Genomic DNA, 16709 nt, shown 5'->3' on the forward strand with positions numbered 1-16709 from the left:
TATCGTGCATGTTTTTTTTACTATTGTACATATGATTTTCTTCCAAAAATGCATGAATTTCCACTTTTAAATGTATTGATTCAGATCTGGGAAAAGTCCTGTTTTACAAGACGGAACATTTCTTAATTGGGTTTTTGATTTTCATGATTTTATCCAGCTTAATTATTTTCTTCTTATCTTCAATTTTTATTCTAAAACCATATTCGCTTGGTTACGCAATAATGTTTTTTGGAATAGAAGACCGAGGATGTGTGAAGGGTTGGCGTAAGTGAGGGGGATGCAGAGGAGAGGGTGAGATGGAGGCATATGATTGGCTGTGGCGACCCCCCAAGAGAGCAGCCGAAAAGCAAAAAAAAGAAGCATTTCAAACCAGACTATGGTTGAACTTTCATTAATAAAGCAACAATTATTTACATCTAAACGTAGAAGTTTAAACCCTGGTGACCTGGGCATCTATTGAAATCAAAATTTACAATAAAGTTTAGAACGGCTGCTTTGAATCCTGAAATTAAGGCTGTTTAAGTGTTTTGAGTCATTTTTGTTTTTTATAAGCATCCTCAAATCCAGAGTTATCCCCTCCTGTGTGAACATGCTTCTTGGTGTGGGAGATTAAACCTGTATTATGCTGATGTTATTTGGAACATGTGAACAGATTAGAAGAACCGTGGGAATAAACAAAGTGTGATGTGATGATTTTGTGTCCGCCTAAACTCATTGACAGTTTACCAAGTGAAACCAGTGCAGAAATGACATGCAAACAAACCTCACGGACCCATTTTCTTTACCTAGAAGGTCTCGCTAATGTGATGCAGAATATTTTAAAATATGAAGCAAAGCTGCAAATGAAAAGATGTTCAACGGTGGTTTTAAAGTTATGACTGAAAAAAATGACCTCATCAACTCTTTTTTTTTCATACCTAGAATATGTTCACAAACACAAGAACAGGAAAAACGTGGATGTAGACACAGTAACTGATGATTAGTTTGGTGACTTTAGGAATTATAAACTGTAATATTTCAGTTTCTACTAGTTCTGTCTTCTTCTTTTAGACAAAGTATAACCTGTACATGCATACTCATATAAAATACTTTTCAATACTCAATATTAGTTGTCGCAACAACTAGAAGAAAATGTTGATAATGTCTTTGTCCTGTTGCAGAGCTCCTGTTCCTTTTTCTGAAAACCGCATGCTAACCTGTCTTCTGAAAGGTAATTAAGTGACTAATTTCTAGAAAGCACAAAAGCGTCTCATGCTTTGTGTCACAGGTGAGGGTCATACCGTCAGGGCATCTATTGGACGTGGCCACGACTACCACTCCAGTTTTGAACAGTGTCCCGAACAGCTGCTTCAGAATCATAGCGTCAGCGATGTCAGTCACCTAACAGAAAAGAACAAGAGAAGAACCACATTCAGGTACACCGAACCCCCTTTGTTCGCACACGTGTGTGTGTGTGTGAGAGATAGAGAGAGCAAATCAAGCCTTCAACACTCCATGTTTATTAGTGTCATTCAGGTGTGCTCATTCAGTTCTCTTTGTCTAGTCAAGGTCAGCCGCTCTTACATGTGTAAGTACACGCACATGCAGTCACACAAACGGACACAAAGACGTGACTGAACCACTTGAACCGACTGCAAATGGTCACAAAGCCGTTTTCTGGTGAGGCCAAGTAGCTGAAGTAAGGAAGAAGACTTGAGTTGATCACCTGAGCAGCCGCAACCCTCCGCCGCCGAGGAGCAGAAAAGTCAAGTCAGTGATGAGGTCATTAAAGCTTGCATTAAAATAAAAAAAAGCCCCACAAAAGGCCCATATAACTGCGCCTGTGAGCCACACACAAGGCCATACAGAGTTACGATAAATAAATTCAATTCAACTGCCTGCTGTCTTTTTCATCTACATCATTTCCATGAATCCACAATGAACAAAGGTCGATGAAAACACTGACGCAAGGACGTTTATGAGTCGCTGGCTGTTAAATGAAGAGCTCTGACCTTTCTGTTTGTAATCCAGTGCTCTCACTTTTGTTCTTCTTCTCTCATCTCCCCTCTTCCACCTATGTTGTTCTTTTGAACATCCATAAAGGGAGAAATCATGTTCCAGTCAGAGCGGCACACATTAAACATGTCTAGTGCTGATTGACTGATGAGAGTGGAATGACAGAAAATTAATCACTTGGGAGTATTGTGCAAATGATTAAACTGAATCAGGCAGAAACAAAAAAATGACTCAAATAAACCTTTAAAAATGCTGGTATGAACACAACTGAGGTATTTAAATTTCATTTAAAATAACCAACACGTTGATGAAAAGTGTGCTTAGGTTTTTTGTCTGGGGATGGGAGGACATATTAAAAAAGAATAAAGCTCAAAATTGTATTTGTACATATTTTTTGTTCAAATCAGGAGCAGACATAAAAAAATGGCGTTTGAAAAAGCTTGTAGTTGTGACTCCTAAAATACGCTGGATGGGCCACAAGCTCCCTGCTCCAAGCTCTCAGCAACAGTGATGGGAAGGGGGGTGGGGTTGCTCCGTGCCAACAGAGTTTTTATAGGTTTTTATAATTTGGCCAAAATAAGCATAATAATAAAAATTAAAGCTACAAGTAGCATTTAGCGGGCCCGAGCACGTGCGACCGCATGGCACGAGCGACCGCCCCGTGAGCAACGCCCTGCTCGAGCCATTCTCGTCGTTTTTTCTTGTCCATTCTGGAGCTCCAAGCTATTGTTAATACGACAGCAGCCTGGGGGGGGGGGGGGGGGGGGGGGGGCTGTAATCTGTTGCCTTAAGGGACAAAGACTTTTGCATATAGCATGAAAAAAATTCAAGCAATGATGATAATTGCTATCACTGTCCCTAAGGATGAGAACAATAGAACTCATTCAATTTCCACTACAATGTCTAGATGAGTGTCAGCTATGTCTGATAACTTGGCCAATTAGCTGGACCGGGATCTTGCAAAGTGCAGGTGGTTAACGTCCAGTGTGATGAGTCTGTGGACGGCAACAGTACAGCATAGCTTTTGGTTTCCACAAGAGAAGAACTCCTGACACATCTGCCCTAACAGACAACTACAAGAGGAGTTGAAATGTATAACACGGTGAAGGAGTTTTTGTGCAGAAAAAGGTACAATTAGAAAAGCTGGTAGCAGTGACTGCAGATGGGACTCCTGCTATGATCAATAGACAAACAGGTTTCATCACTCACTGTAAAGCTGACCCAGACTTTCCAAAATGTCTGCATTACTGCTGCGTCATTCACCAGCAGGCCTTATGTGCAGAAGTGATTGGCTCTGGACATATAATGACTCTTATTCTGAAAATCGTAAACAACCTCAGCTGCAAAGCAAAACAGCACAGGATTTTTAAGGTGCTATTGGAGGAGATGTCTGTTGAATATGGTGAATATGAACATTGTGAATCTGAACTTGCATTCTTGACTGACATTACTGGAAAACTAAACCACTTGATCTGCGAGCTGCAAGACAATGGCAAAACTATTTTTTTTTGACCAGCCTGCCTGAGCCAGTGTTTTTCTTGTGGGGATCTTTTCTGCCAGGGCTTGTCAGCTTGGTCAGTGGATGTTGCTGCAGTTGTCTCCCTTGCTGGGACAGCTGGAGTTAAACACAGCAGCTCACGGCTCTGAAGTGGACCCCGTTGCTGTCCCAGTCTGGATGGGCACTGTGGCGATGTTCCAATGGCCAGGCTGGCTCCTGGTATAAAGAGATTCCCAAATACCATTTCCTAACCGCAGAGCCAAGGATGTGTTTACATGTTTAGGTCAAAAATGTGATGGACAGCTTCATGTTGTCTAAACATGCCACCCTGTTATTAATCCAGTTGATATGGTTCTCCATCTGTGTCTAGGTGATAGAAAAGCATTTTTTTTATATTTACAGCTCTAAGCAAACAAACAGTTGTCTATATAAAAGAGCTTTTACAATTGTGCACTTTTAGCAGGTCTCTGAGTTCATGTGACCAATGTATGGTGGATTTTCACAGACCTTGTTTAAAACTGAAGGTGAGAGAGACTTAGAGAAATGGCTTCATTGTTCTGGAGTTCTTTGTTTCATCCACAGAAGAGTAGAATTGGTGATTGATTTTGAAAAGCTGCTGAAAAAAGTATCTTTTCAAATTGCAATTTCTAACTTGGGTTTTACATTTTGTGTTCCATTTTTTGTGCTTTATTTGGGAAGCATTTGTTATTTGTTTGGTGTTTTTAAGGTTCTGCAAATATACACATCATTTTTTAGAGACATTTGTTATCAGTTGTGTTTGTTGATTTGTAGTTTAATTTCATTGGATGTATAGATGTCGTGTGGGGGGGAGGCTCGACAGCAGGTAGGACCCAGGCGCAGAGACGGGAGGCAAACGGGTTCAGGGCAAGTGGGTTTATTTAACTAACAAAAAGCGCTGCAGAGCAGGATGACAAAACTAAAAACAAAAACTTACTGTGGCATGGCAAGGGACATGGACGCCAGACAAGAAGACGTGATCAACATGAGCAGAAGTTAATGGACCAGCACAGGAGGAAGGCAGAGACAAGACTTATATACAGACAGGGCAGACAAGACACAGGTGAACACGATTAGGGCAGATGGGGACCAAAGGAAGTAAAACTCAAAAACATGACAAGACAGGAAACCTTTCAAAATAAAACAGGAAACAGAACACAACAAGACAGAACAAGAACTAAAGCGAAAAAAAAGACAACAAACTGAAACCATGACAATACAAAGGAAAAGAAGTTCAAACATTGATTATAAAAAAGGATATAAGTTAAACACAGCAGCCTCACGGCTGTGAAGTGGACCCCGTTGCTGTCCCAGTCTGGATGGGCACTGTGGTGATGTTCCAATGTTCAGGCTGGCTCCTGGTATGAAGAGATTCCCAAGTACCATTTCCTAACCGCAGAGCCAAGGATGTGTTTACATGTTTAGGTCAAAAATGTGATGAACAGCTTCATGTTGTCTATTGATGTAAGTTTAAACCTAAACATGTTTCCCTGTTACTAATCCAGTTGATATGGTTCTCCATCTTTGTCTAGGTGATAGAAAAGCATTTTTTTATATTTAGAGCTCCAAGCAAACAAACAGTTGTCTATATAAAAGAGCTTTTACAATTGTGGACTTTTAGCAGGTCTCTGAATACATGTGACCAATGTATGGTGGATTTTCACAGACTTTGTGTAAAACTGAAGGTGACAGAGACTTTGGAGAAGTGGCTACATTGTTCTGGACTTCTTTGTTTCATCCACAGAAGAGTAAAATATGTGATTGATTTTGAAAAGCTGCTGAAAAATGTATCTTTTTAAAATTGCAATTTCTAATTTGGGTTTTACATTTTTTGTTCCATTTTTTGTGATTGTATTAGAAAGATTTGTTATTTATTTGGTGTTTAAAGGTGGTACATAATGTATATACACAATCTTCTTAGAGACATTTGCTATATGTTGTGTTTGTTGTCGTTGTAGTTTAATTTCATTGGATGTATTGAAAGGAAATGAAAAGAAGTTGCAGCATTGATTAAAAAAGCATAAAAGAGACATTTACTGTCTGATGTTACATCTGTAGGAGTGTACTGAGACTGGGTTTTGTTTTGGAGCACATTCATATATTTTGTTTGTGAAAAAAAAAAGATAAAATATAAAGTTAATTGTATTTTGGATGAATAAAAAAGCAATGATTAGTGCTAAGGATGTATAAAAGACAAACAAAACAAAGGAAATTGCTGTATTTTAGTGTTGAACTAGGCTTTCTAACTGTTCTACTTTCTGTCTGCCACTCCTGGCTAATTTACATGTGAGCACACAGCCGGGGGGGGGGGCTAACTCCACTCCTGCAGCAGGGGAGACTGATGAAAAGCTTGAGGATGTAAGATTGAATAAATAAAATCCTAGAGTTGACCAGTTCATTTTATAAATGTAAATATTTTTTATTTTGGTGCTGATAAACTAAACAGATGTTATGATAAAAATATTTGCTTGAGTCAAAATGTCCAAAAATTTGCTTTCAGCACAATAGGGTGATTAAGGTGGTTAAATGTTTCTCGTACGTATAGTGCTGCTTTTCAAACGTGGAGCTTTGTAAGACGCATCTAATTCTGAAATCTCAGCTTCCTGAGACAAACGGCTGATTTCCTATGAAGCTTGATTATATGATCATGCTTCATGATCATTTATGAACATATATAGCTCGTCCAAAATTGTCATATCCATGGGTTCAGAATGGAAGTTTCATCAAATCTATTTAATTTCAGTGAGATCAGACAAAGAATGTGAACGTGAGAGCAACATTTGTGCATGGCGAGATACCCAACTTCGCCGCTCTGTCACGACCACACCCCCGCGTTGAAAGATTTGTTTTTCATCAGAGTAAACTTCAATGGTTTTTCAACAGGTGGACGTCATTTTGAGGTGTGTTTGCTCATCCTACTTGGAGCAGTGATGCTCCAAGTAAAACATGTCATTTCCTGTTGCCAACAGGTGGCGCTACACCTGTTTCGGATTTTTCCACTGCAGATGTGTTCAAAGTCAGACTACAATAATGCACAACAAATTTGGATCAGATTAGATTATTTATGGCTGAGTAATGGCCATTTTTCTTTTCATGGCGTGATTTCGAAACGACCTCAAATTTTGACGCGCCGCCACGGTCACAAACAACCGTAAAAACTTAAAAGCTTCGCAATTTAAGATCGGACATGTGTTTAGTTTACAAAACCAAAGTTTGGAGTCATTGTTCAAAAATCTCTAGGAGGAGTTCGTTCTAGAACGAGGCCTGCAAGGGACCAAAATAGAGCAAAACTGACATATTGACATCAATATAGCAGACTTCCTGTGCGACTGACAGCTTGGTCCCAAGAGACTTTTTTGTAGGTCTCCATCTGACGAACATGTCCTGTAAATATCAAGCTTGTATGTTAAAGAACATGGCGGGGCTCTCAAAAACAAACATGGTAGGTGGCGCTATTGAGCCGTTTTTTGTTCACCCATGCAAGTGCTGTGTATCTAAGTTGGAGATATGTAAGAGGCCTCTCATTGTGAAATCTCAGCCTCGTGATACAAACGGCTGATTTTTTATGAATTTTTAATTATCTGACTGCAACGCAATCAACCACTTCCTGTTTGGCGGTGGCTTGCGCAGGCACCGTCAGGTGTACGCCCATGAAACTTTAAACGATGAGAGAAGACCCTTATGAGTATCTCCTGTTGTAATTTTATGAATGTCGGACAAAGCACAGAGAAAAGATAGGTCAGAATGTGACATAAAATGTATTTGTCAATATCTAGGTGGCGCTGTGGAGCTCGTCCAAGATTGTCATATCCATTGGTTCAGAATGGAAGCCTCATCACCTCTATTGAATTTCAGTGAGATTGGACAAGGAATGTGCACGTGAGAGCAACTTTTGTGTGCATGGCGAGACGCCCAACTTCGCCGCTCTGTCACGACCACACCCCCGCATTGAAAGTTATGGCTTTTTATCAGAGTAAACATCAATGGCTTTTCAACAGGTGGACATCATTTTGAGGTGTGTCGGCTCATCCTACTTGGAGCAGTGATGCTCCAAGTAAAACATGTCATTTCCTTTTACCAGCAGGTGGCGCTACACCTATTCCAGATTCTTCCACTGCAGATGTGTTCAAAGTCAGACTACAATCATGCATATCAACTTTGGATCATATTGGATTTTGCATGGCTGAGTAATGGCCATTTTTCTTTTCATGGCGTGTTTTCAAAATGACCTCCATTTTCGACGCGCCGCCACGGTCACAAACATCCGTAAAAACTTAAAAGCTTCGCAATTTAACATCGGACATGTGTTTAGTTTACAAAACCAAAGTTTGGAGTCATTATTCACAAATCTCTAGGAGGAGTTCGTTCTAGAACGAGGCCTGCAAGGGACCAAAATAGAGCAAAACTGACATATTGACATCAATATAGCAGACTTCCTGTGCGACTGACAGCTTGGTCCCAAGAGACTTTTTTGTAGGTCTCCATCTGACGAACATGTCCTGTAAATATCAAGCTTGTATGTTAAAGAACATGGCGGGGCTCTCAAAAACAAACATGGTAGGTGGCGCTATTGAGCCGTTTTTTGTTCACCCATGCAAGTGCTGTGTATCTAAGTTGGAGATATGTAAGAGGCCTCTCATTGTGAAATCTCAGCCTCGTGATACAAACGGCTGATTTTTTATGAATTTTTAATTATCTGACTGCAACGCAATCAACCACTTCCTGTTTGGCGGTGGCTTGCGCAGGCACCGTCAGGTGTACGCCCATGAAACTTTAAACGATGAGAGAAGACCCTTATGAGTATCTCCTGTTGTAATTTTATGAATGTCGGACAAAGCACAGAGAAAAGATAGGTCAGAATGTGACATAAAATGTATTTGTCAATATCTAGGTGGCGCTGTGGAGCTCGTCCAAGATTGTCATATCCATTGGTTCAGAATGGAAGCCTCATCACCTCTATTGAATTTCAGTGAGATTGGACAAGGAATGTGCACGTGAGAGCAACTTTTGTGTGCATGGCGAGACGCCCAACTTCGCCGCTCTGTCACGACCACACCCCCGCATTGAAAGTTATGGCTTTTTATCAGAGTAAACATCAATGGCTTTTCAACAGGTGGACATCATTTTGAGGTGTGTCGGCTCATCCTACTTGGAGCAGTGATGCTCCAAGTAAAACATGTCATTTCCTTTTACCAGCAGGTGGCGCTACACCTATTCCAGATTCTTCCACTGCAGATGTGTTCAAAGTCAGACTACAATCATGCATATCAACTTTGGATCATATTGGATTTTGCATGGCTGAGTAATGGCCATTTTTCTTTTCATGGCGTGTTTTCAAAATGACCTCCATTTTCGACGCGCCGCCACGGTCACAAACATCCGTAAAAACTTAAAAGCTTCGCAATTTAACATCGGACATGTGTTTAGTTTACAAAACCAAAGTTTGGAGTCATTATTCACAAATCTCTAGGAGGAGTTCGCTCTAGAGTGAGGCCTGCAAATGTCCAAAATGGAGCAAAAATGACATATTGACCTCAATATATCAGACTTCCTGTGCGAGTGACAGGTGGGTCCTTTCAGACTTTTTTGTAGGTCTCCATCTGAAGAACATGCCCTGTAAAAATCAAGCTTGTACGTTAAAGCGTATGCGGGGCGTCGGGACAAAAGTCACTGTAGGTGGCGCTATCGAGCCGTTTTTCTGCGCCCATGCCAATCTCCTATAAAATACGAAATTTTTCGCGACTCCTGATGTGTGTGCCAAATTTGGTGAGTTTTGGGGTATGTTAAAGGCCTCAAAAAGGCGACTCTTCCGGTAGAATAATAATAATAATAATTAAAGCTACAAGTAGCATTTAGCGGGCCCGAGCACGTGCCACCGCCTGGCACGAGTGACCGCCCCGTGAGCAACGCCCTGCTCGAGCCATTCTCGTCGTTTTTTCTTGTCCATTCTGGAGCTCCAAGCTATTGTTAATACGACAGCAGCCGGGGGGGGGGGGGGGGGGGGGGGGGGCTGTAATCTGTTGCCTTAAGGGACAAAGACTTTTGCATATAGCATGAAAAAAATTCAAGCAATGATGATAATTGCTATCACTGTCCCTAAGGATGAGAACAATAGAACTCATTCAATTTCCACTACAATGTCTAGATGAGTGTCAGCTATGTCTGATAACTTGGCCAATTAGCTGGACCGGGATCTTGCAAAGTGCAGGTGGTTAACGTCCAGTGTGATGAGTCTGTGGACGGCAACAGTACAGCATAGCTTTTGGTTTCCACAAGAGAAGAACTCCTGACACATCTGCCCTAACAGACAATTACAAGAGGAGTTGAAATGTATAACACGGTGAAGGAGTTTTTGTGCAGAAAAAGGTACAATTAGAAAAGCTGGTAGCAGTGACTGCAGATGGGACTCCTGCTATGATCAATAGACAAACAGGTTTCATCACTCACTGTAAAGCTGACCCAGACTTTCCAAAATGTCTGCATTACTGCTGCGTCATTCACCAGCAGGCCTTATGTGCAGAAGTGATTGGCTCTGGACATATAATGACTCTTATTCTGAAAATCGTAAACAACCTCAGCTGCAAAGCTAAACAGCACAGGATTTTTAAGGTGCTATTGGAGGAGATGTCTGTTGAATATGGTGAATATGAACATTGTGAATCTGAACTTGCATTCTTGACTGACATTACTGGAAAACTAAACCACTTGATCTGCGAGCTGCAAGACAATGGCAAAACTATTTTTTTTTTGACCAGCCTGCCTGAGCCAGTGTTTTTCTTGTGGGGATCTTTTCTGCCAGGGCTTGTCAGCTTGGTCAGTGGATGTTGCTGCAGTTGTCTACCTTGCTGGGACAGCTGGAGTTAAACACAGCAGCTCACGGCTCTGAAGTGGACCCCGTTGCTGTCCCAGTCTGGATGGGCACTGTGGCGATGTTCCAATGGCCAGGCTGGCTCCTGGTATAAAGAGATTCCCAAATACCATTTCCTAACCGCAGAGCCAAGGATGTGTTTACATGTTTAGGTCAAAAATGTGATGGACAGCTTCATGTTGTCTAAACATGCCACCCTGTTATTAATCCAGTTGATATGGTTCTCCATCTGTGTCTAGGTGATAGAAAAGCATTTTTTTTATATTTAGAGCTCTAAGCAAACAAACAGTTGTCTATATAAAAGAGCTTTTACAATTGTGCACTTTTAGCAGGTCTCTGAGTTCATGTGACCAATGTATGGTGGATTTTCACAGACCTTGTTTAAAACTGAAGGTGAGAGAGACTTAGAGAAATGGCTTCATTGTTCTGGAGTTCTTTGTTTCATCCACAGAAGAGTAGAATTGGTGATTGATTTTTAAAAGCTGCTGAAAAAAGTATCTTTTTCAAATTGCAATTTCTAACTTGGGTTTTACATTTTGTGTTCCATTTTTTGTGCTTTAATTGGGAAGCATTTGTTATTTGTTTGGTGTTTTTAAGGTTCTGCAAATATACACATCATTTTTTAGAGACATTTGTTATCAGTTGTGTTTGTTGATTTGTAGTTTAATTTCATTGGATGTATAGATGTCGTGTGGGGGGGAGGCTCGAGAGCAGGTAGGACCCAGGCGCAGAGACGGGAGGCAAACGGGTTCAGGGCAAGTGGGTTTATTTAACTAACAAAAAGCGCTGCAGAGCAGGATGACAAAACTAAAAACAAAAACTTACTGTGGCATGGCAAGGGACATGGACGCCAGACAAGAAGACGTGATCAACATGAGCAGAAGTTAATGGACCAGCACAGGAGGAAGGCAGAGACAAGACTTATATACAGACAGGGCAGACAAGACACAGGTGAACACGATTAGGGCAGATGGGGACCAAAGGAAGTAAAACTCAAAAACATGACAAGACAGGAAACCTTTCAAAATAAAACAGGAAACAGAACCAAACAAGACAGAACAAGAACTAAAGCGAAAAAAAAGACAACAAACTGAAACCATGACAATAGAAAGGAAAAGAAGTTCAAACATTGATTATAAAAAAGGATATAAGAGATAAAAAAAAAGAAAAAGGAAAAGAAAAAAGATAAAATATTGATTTAATTGCATTTTGAATGAATAAAAAACAATGATTAATAGAATCAGAAATCAGAAAAAGTTTTATTGCCAGGTTCAGTAGAGCGCACTTTACAAAACGAGGAATTTGACTTGGTGTATAGTGCAATTAAGAATAAGTTAAAAATTAAGTTAACAACAACAACACACTATATACAGTAGAGTAAGGTGAATTATGCACAGATGGGCTGGGATGGTGGGGCCTGTAAGTGGCACCGACAGTCCTTTGGTGGGCGGGGGGGGGGGGGGGGGTCACCTGGGGGAGTTGGGGTACTGTTCAGCAGGCTGACTGCAGTGGGGAAGAAGCTGTTCTTGTGGCGCGAGGTCCTGGTCCTGATGGACCGGAGCCTCTTGCCAGAAGGGAGGGGCCGAAAGAGATTATGTCCTGGATGAGAGGGGTTGGCTACAATCCTGGCTGCCCGCCTCCAGGTCCTGGAGATGTGCAGCTCCTGGAGAGACGGGAGGTGGCAGCCGATCACCTTCTCTGCTGAGTGGATGACGCGTTGCAGCTTGGCCTTGTCTCTGGCCGTGGCCGCAGCGAACCAGACTGTGATGGAGGACGTGAGGGTGGATTCGATGATGGCGGTGTAAAAGTCTACCAGCATCTTTTCAGGGAGGTGAAACTTCTTCAGCTGCCTCAGGAAGTACATCCTCTGCTGGACCTTCTTAGTGATGGAGCTGATGTTCTGCTCCCACTTGAGGTCCTGGCTGATGATGGTTCCCAGGAAGCAGAAGGACTCCACAGAGGTCACCGGGGAGTCACAGAGGATGACAGGGGGGAGGGGGGCTGGGGCCTTCCTGAAGTCCACTGTCATCTCCACTGTCTTCAGAGCATTAAGCTCCAGGTTGTTAGCGCTGCACTATGACACCAGCCTGGCTATTTCACTCCTGTAGGCCGACTCATCTCCGTCAGAGATGAGGCCGATGAGTGTGGTGTCGTCAGCAAACTTCAGGAGTTTGACAGACAGGTGACCAGCTGTGCAGCTGTTTGTGTACAGGGAGAGTAACAGGGGTGAAAGGACACAGCCCTGGGGGGATCCGGTGCTTGTGGTCCGAGTATCTGAGACGAGCTTCCCCAGCCTCACATACTGCTGTCTGTCCGTCAGGAAGTCTGTGATCCACCTGCAGGTGGAGTCAGGCACATTCATCTTGGAGAGTTTTTAATACTAAGTCTAGACAGATTTAACACAGGTTTTTGGATGAAAAAGGATTTTTTATAAATCATCTGTTACACTTTTAAGTCTGAAAAAAATATGGAAGGCAGCAAACACAGATCCCTACCGTTTTTAATTTTTTTGTGCTGATATTTGAAAGATAAGTTATGCAAAAAAATAGGTGTTTGCAGTTTTGCCTAAAAAGACGTTTTCGGACCTTTTTGGATCAAATGTTGTCTAAAAGTTCACCTGTAACTTCAATCATTCTGAATTTTTTTAGGAAAACTAAACCACTTCAACTGTGATCTGCAAGGCAATGGTAAAACTATATTTTTTATGGAACAGCCTGCAGTGTTTCTTGTGGGGATCTTTTCTGCCAGGGCTTGCCGGCTTGGTCGGTGGTTGTTGCTGTTACCAATCCAGTTGATATGGTTCTCCATCTGTGTCTAAGTGATATAATCAGAATCAGAATCGTTTATTGTCATTGTACATGGGGATACAATGAAATTGCAGCAGCCTTGGAGTGAAGGAGTTACATAAAATAAAAATAAAAATAGAATAGAAAAAGAAATACTGTATTTACAACTCTTAACAAAAAATGAACAATATGGACAGAAACTGTTAAATATTAAATATTTGTGAATAAAATAGAATGGAATTACATGAGTTGCTGTGAGCACAGCTTAATAAATATCAAGTTATTGCACAGTGACCCGGTTAGACAGTCAGGATATTGCACGCATTGTAGTAAAATTAGAGTGAGGTGTGGTTGGTGGACGTATGTGCATTCCGTATGATAATTGCCTATGGAAAAAAGCTGTTTCTTAGTCTGTTTGTCCTGGTTCTGATGGACCTGTACCTCCTTCCAGAGGGCAGCAGTTCAAACAGAGGGAAAGCAGAATGGGTGGAGTTAGTGGTGATGCTAGTCACTCTGCTGAGGCAGCGAGACTGGTAAATGTCCTTCAGTGAGGGGAGGGGGCAGCCGATGATCCTCTGCGCTGTCTTTACCACTCTCTGGAGACTCTGCCGTTCTGCTTCAGTGCAGTGGGAAAACCACACTGTGATGCCATAGGACAGAATGCTCTCAATGGTTGAGCGGTAGAACGTTACCAGCAGCTCCTGGCTGACGTCGTTCCTCCTAAGTTTTCTCAGGAAGTGCAGGCGTTGCTGGGCCTTCCTGATGACAGTCATGGTGTTGTTAGACCATGTGAGGTCAGCAGAGATGGTGGTGCCCAGGAGGGTGAAGCTGTGGACCCTCTCCACACAGTTTCCATCGATGTAGAGTGGGGGTGGATCTGTTCTGTTTTTTCTGAAGTCCAGGATGATCTCCTTGGTCTTGGTGGTGTTCAGGATGAGGTTATTAGCCTGACACCACCTTGAGAGTTTCAGGACTTCGTCTCTGTAGGCCGTCTCGTCGTCCCCAGAGATCAGCCCCACCACAGTAGTGTCGTCTGCAAACTTCACCACGGTGTTGCTGGTGTGGGCTGGTCTGCAGTCTGCTGTGTACAGTGTATACAGCAGAGGACTCAGCACACATCCCTGTGTGGAGCCTATGCTCAGCGTCCGGGTGGAGGAGAGGTGGGGGTCAAGTTTGACTGTCTGTGGTCTGTTTGTCAGGAAGTCCTTGATCCACGAGCAGGTGAGTGGGTGGAGTCCTAGTTCAGACAGTTTGTTGACCAGAATGTCAGGAATGATTGTGTTAAAGGCTGAGCTATAGTCCACAAAGAGCATCCTGGCGTAGGTGTCTCTGTGTTCCAGGTGGCTCAGCGCAGTGTGGAGGGTGATGGAAATGGCATCATCCGTTGATCTGTTTGCTTTGTAAGCAAACTGGTGGGGGACGAAGATTGGAGGGAGGGAGTCTTTGATGTGTCCCAGGAGCAGCCGCTCCAGACACTTTGTGATGACAGCAGTGAGTGCAACTGGGCGGAAGTCCGTGAGGAAGACTGTGGATGAGGACTTTTTGGGTATCGGGATGATAGTGGATGACTTCAGGCAAGCAGGGATGAAAGCCTGAGCTAGCGACAGGTTGAAGATTTTTGTGAAGACCTGGGAGAGTTGATCGGCGCAGGCCCGCAGAACCTTTCCGGGAACTCCATCAGGTCCCGCCGCTTTCCTGGGGTTTACCCTGCTGAACATCCGTGCCACGTCCATAAAGGCATTGTTTTTATATTTAGAGCTCTAAGCAACCAAACAGTTGTCTATATAAAAGAGCTTTTACAATTGTGCACTTTTAGCAGGCTGAAAAAATTATCTTTTTAAAATTGCCATTTCAAATTTGGGTTTTAAATTTTGTGTTCCATTTTTCTGTGCTTGTATTGGAAGGATTTGTTATTATTTTGTTTAAAAGTGCTACATATTGTATATACACATAATTTATTTAGAGAAATTTGCTATACGTTGTGTTTTTTGGTTTTGTAGTTTAATTTCATTGGATTTATATTAAGGAAAAGAAGTTGCAGCATTGATTAAAAAAGGATAAAAGAGACATTTACTGTCTAAGTCTTATGTTACATCTGTAGAACTGTACTGAGAGTTGGGTTTTGTTTTGGAGCACATTCATATGTTTTGTTTGTAAAAAAAAAAGATAAAATATTAGGTTAATTGCATTTTACATGACTAGAAAAGCAATGATTATTCATAAAAATCTATGAAAGACATACAAAACAAATGAAAAAGCAGTCTGCCCTCCCTCTTGTGTCTAAACTATTGTCACCTCACTTCTGGGTTAGTTAGCATATGAACTGGCAGCTGGTGTGTGTGTGTGGGGGGGGGGGGGGGGTGAAATTTGACTCCAGCAACAGGGATGATTGAGGAGCAGGCTGCAGCATGAGGAAAAGACTTAAGCATGTAAGAGGAAATGACATCCTACAGTTGACCAGTTCATTTTATATCTGTAAAGAATATTCAAGAAGCATTTAGACATGTTCAGCTATATGCGTGTGAAACTTGGTGTGGATATTTGAAGCATAAGTAATTTTAAAACACACTTGTTTGGAGTCCAGACGGAAAAAGCACAGGTTTTGGGATGAATCAGGATTTTTTTAAAATCATCTGTTTCACCTGGACTTCTGAAAAAAATATGGAAGGCAGCAAACACAGATCCCTACATTTAAAAAAATAAATGGTGTTGATATATGATGATTAAGTTATGAAAAAAAATAGGTGTTTGTAGTTTTGCCTAAAAAGACGTTTTCGGACCTTTTTGGATGTAATGCTCTCTAAGATGTCACCTGTAACTTCAATCATTCTGAATTTTTTTAGGAAGCAGTAGCACATAAATGCCTATGAAAGTTGAATTCTTGGTGCTGATAACCTAAACAGAATTTATGCTAAAAATCTTTGTTCAGTCCAAAATTTCATTAAAAAAATCAAGTGATGAAGTTTCTCGTAGACCCTATAGTGTTACATATCAAAGCTGGAGGTTATTAAAGGCATCTAATTCTGAAATCTCAGCTTCCTGAGACAAACGGCTGATTTATAATAAATTTCTATTATTTGGGTGCACATAATCGACCACTTCCTGTTACGCAGGCACCGTCAGGTGTACACCCATGAAACTTTACATGATGAGAGAGGACCCTTCTGAGTATCTCCAGTTTTAATTTCATGCACATCGGACAAAGCAAAGAGAAAATACAGGGCAGAATGTGCCCAATGCAATAACTAGGTGGCGCTATAGAGCTCGTCCAAGATTGTCATATCCATGGGTTCAGAATAGAAGCTTCATCATATCCATTGAATTTCAGTGAGATTGGACAAGGAATGTGCACGTGAGAGCAACTTTTGTGTGCATAGCGAGATGCCCAACTTTGCCGCTCTGTCACGACCACACCCCCGCATTGAAAGTTATGGTTTTTTGTCAGAGTAAACTTCAATGGCTTTTCAACAGGTGGACGTCATTTTCAGGTGTGTCGGCTCATCCTACTCGGAGTAGTGATGCTCCAAGTAAAACATGTCATTTC

At 41.8% G+C, this 16709-nt stretch overlaps 1 protein-coding gene and 1 long non-coding RNA gene across 3 annotated transcripts in view; one reads left to right on the top strand and one right to left on the bottom strand.

Moving 5' to 3' along the window:
* afg1lb (AFG1 like ATPase b) overlaps positions 1–16709 on the bottom strand; it is a 49738-nt gene that overhangs the window by 17384 nt on the left and 15645 nt on the right. The window contains exon 6 of one of the 2 annotated variants that reach the window (XM_078942993.1): positions 1281–1380. The exons of the other annotated variant lie outside the window; for it this stretch is intronic. Coding sequence (XP_078799119.1) covers positions 1281–1380 — 100 coding nt within the window. The remainder of the gene's footprint in view (positions 1–1280; positions 1381–16709) is intronic. 2 annotated transcript variants of the gene reach the window in all.
* Positions 1275–1926, top strand: LOC144990161 (uncharacterized). The gene is made up of 2 exons (XR_013654140.1): positions 1275–1415; positions 1544–1926. It is a non-coding gene; the product is annotated as an uncharacterized LOC144990161 (long non-coding RNA).

Source organism: Oryzias latipes, chromosome 24 (genome assembly GCF_053564925.1).
Source record: "Oryzias latipes strain Hd-rR chromosome 24, Olatipes_Hd-rR_3.1".
NCBI classification, from domain to species: Eukaryota; Metazoa; Chordata; class Actinopteri; order Beloniformes; family Adrianichthyidae; genus Oryzias; species Oryzias latipes.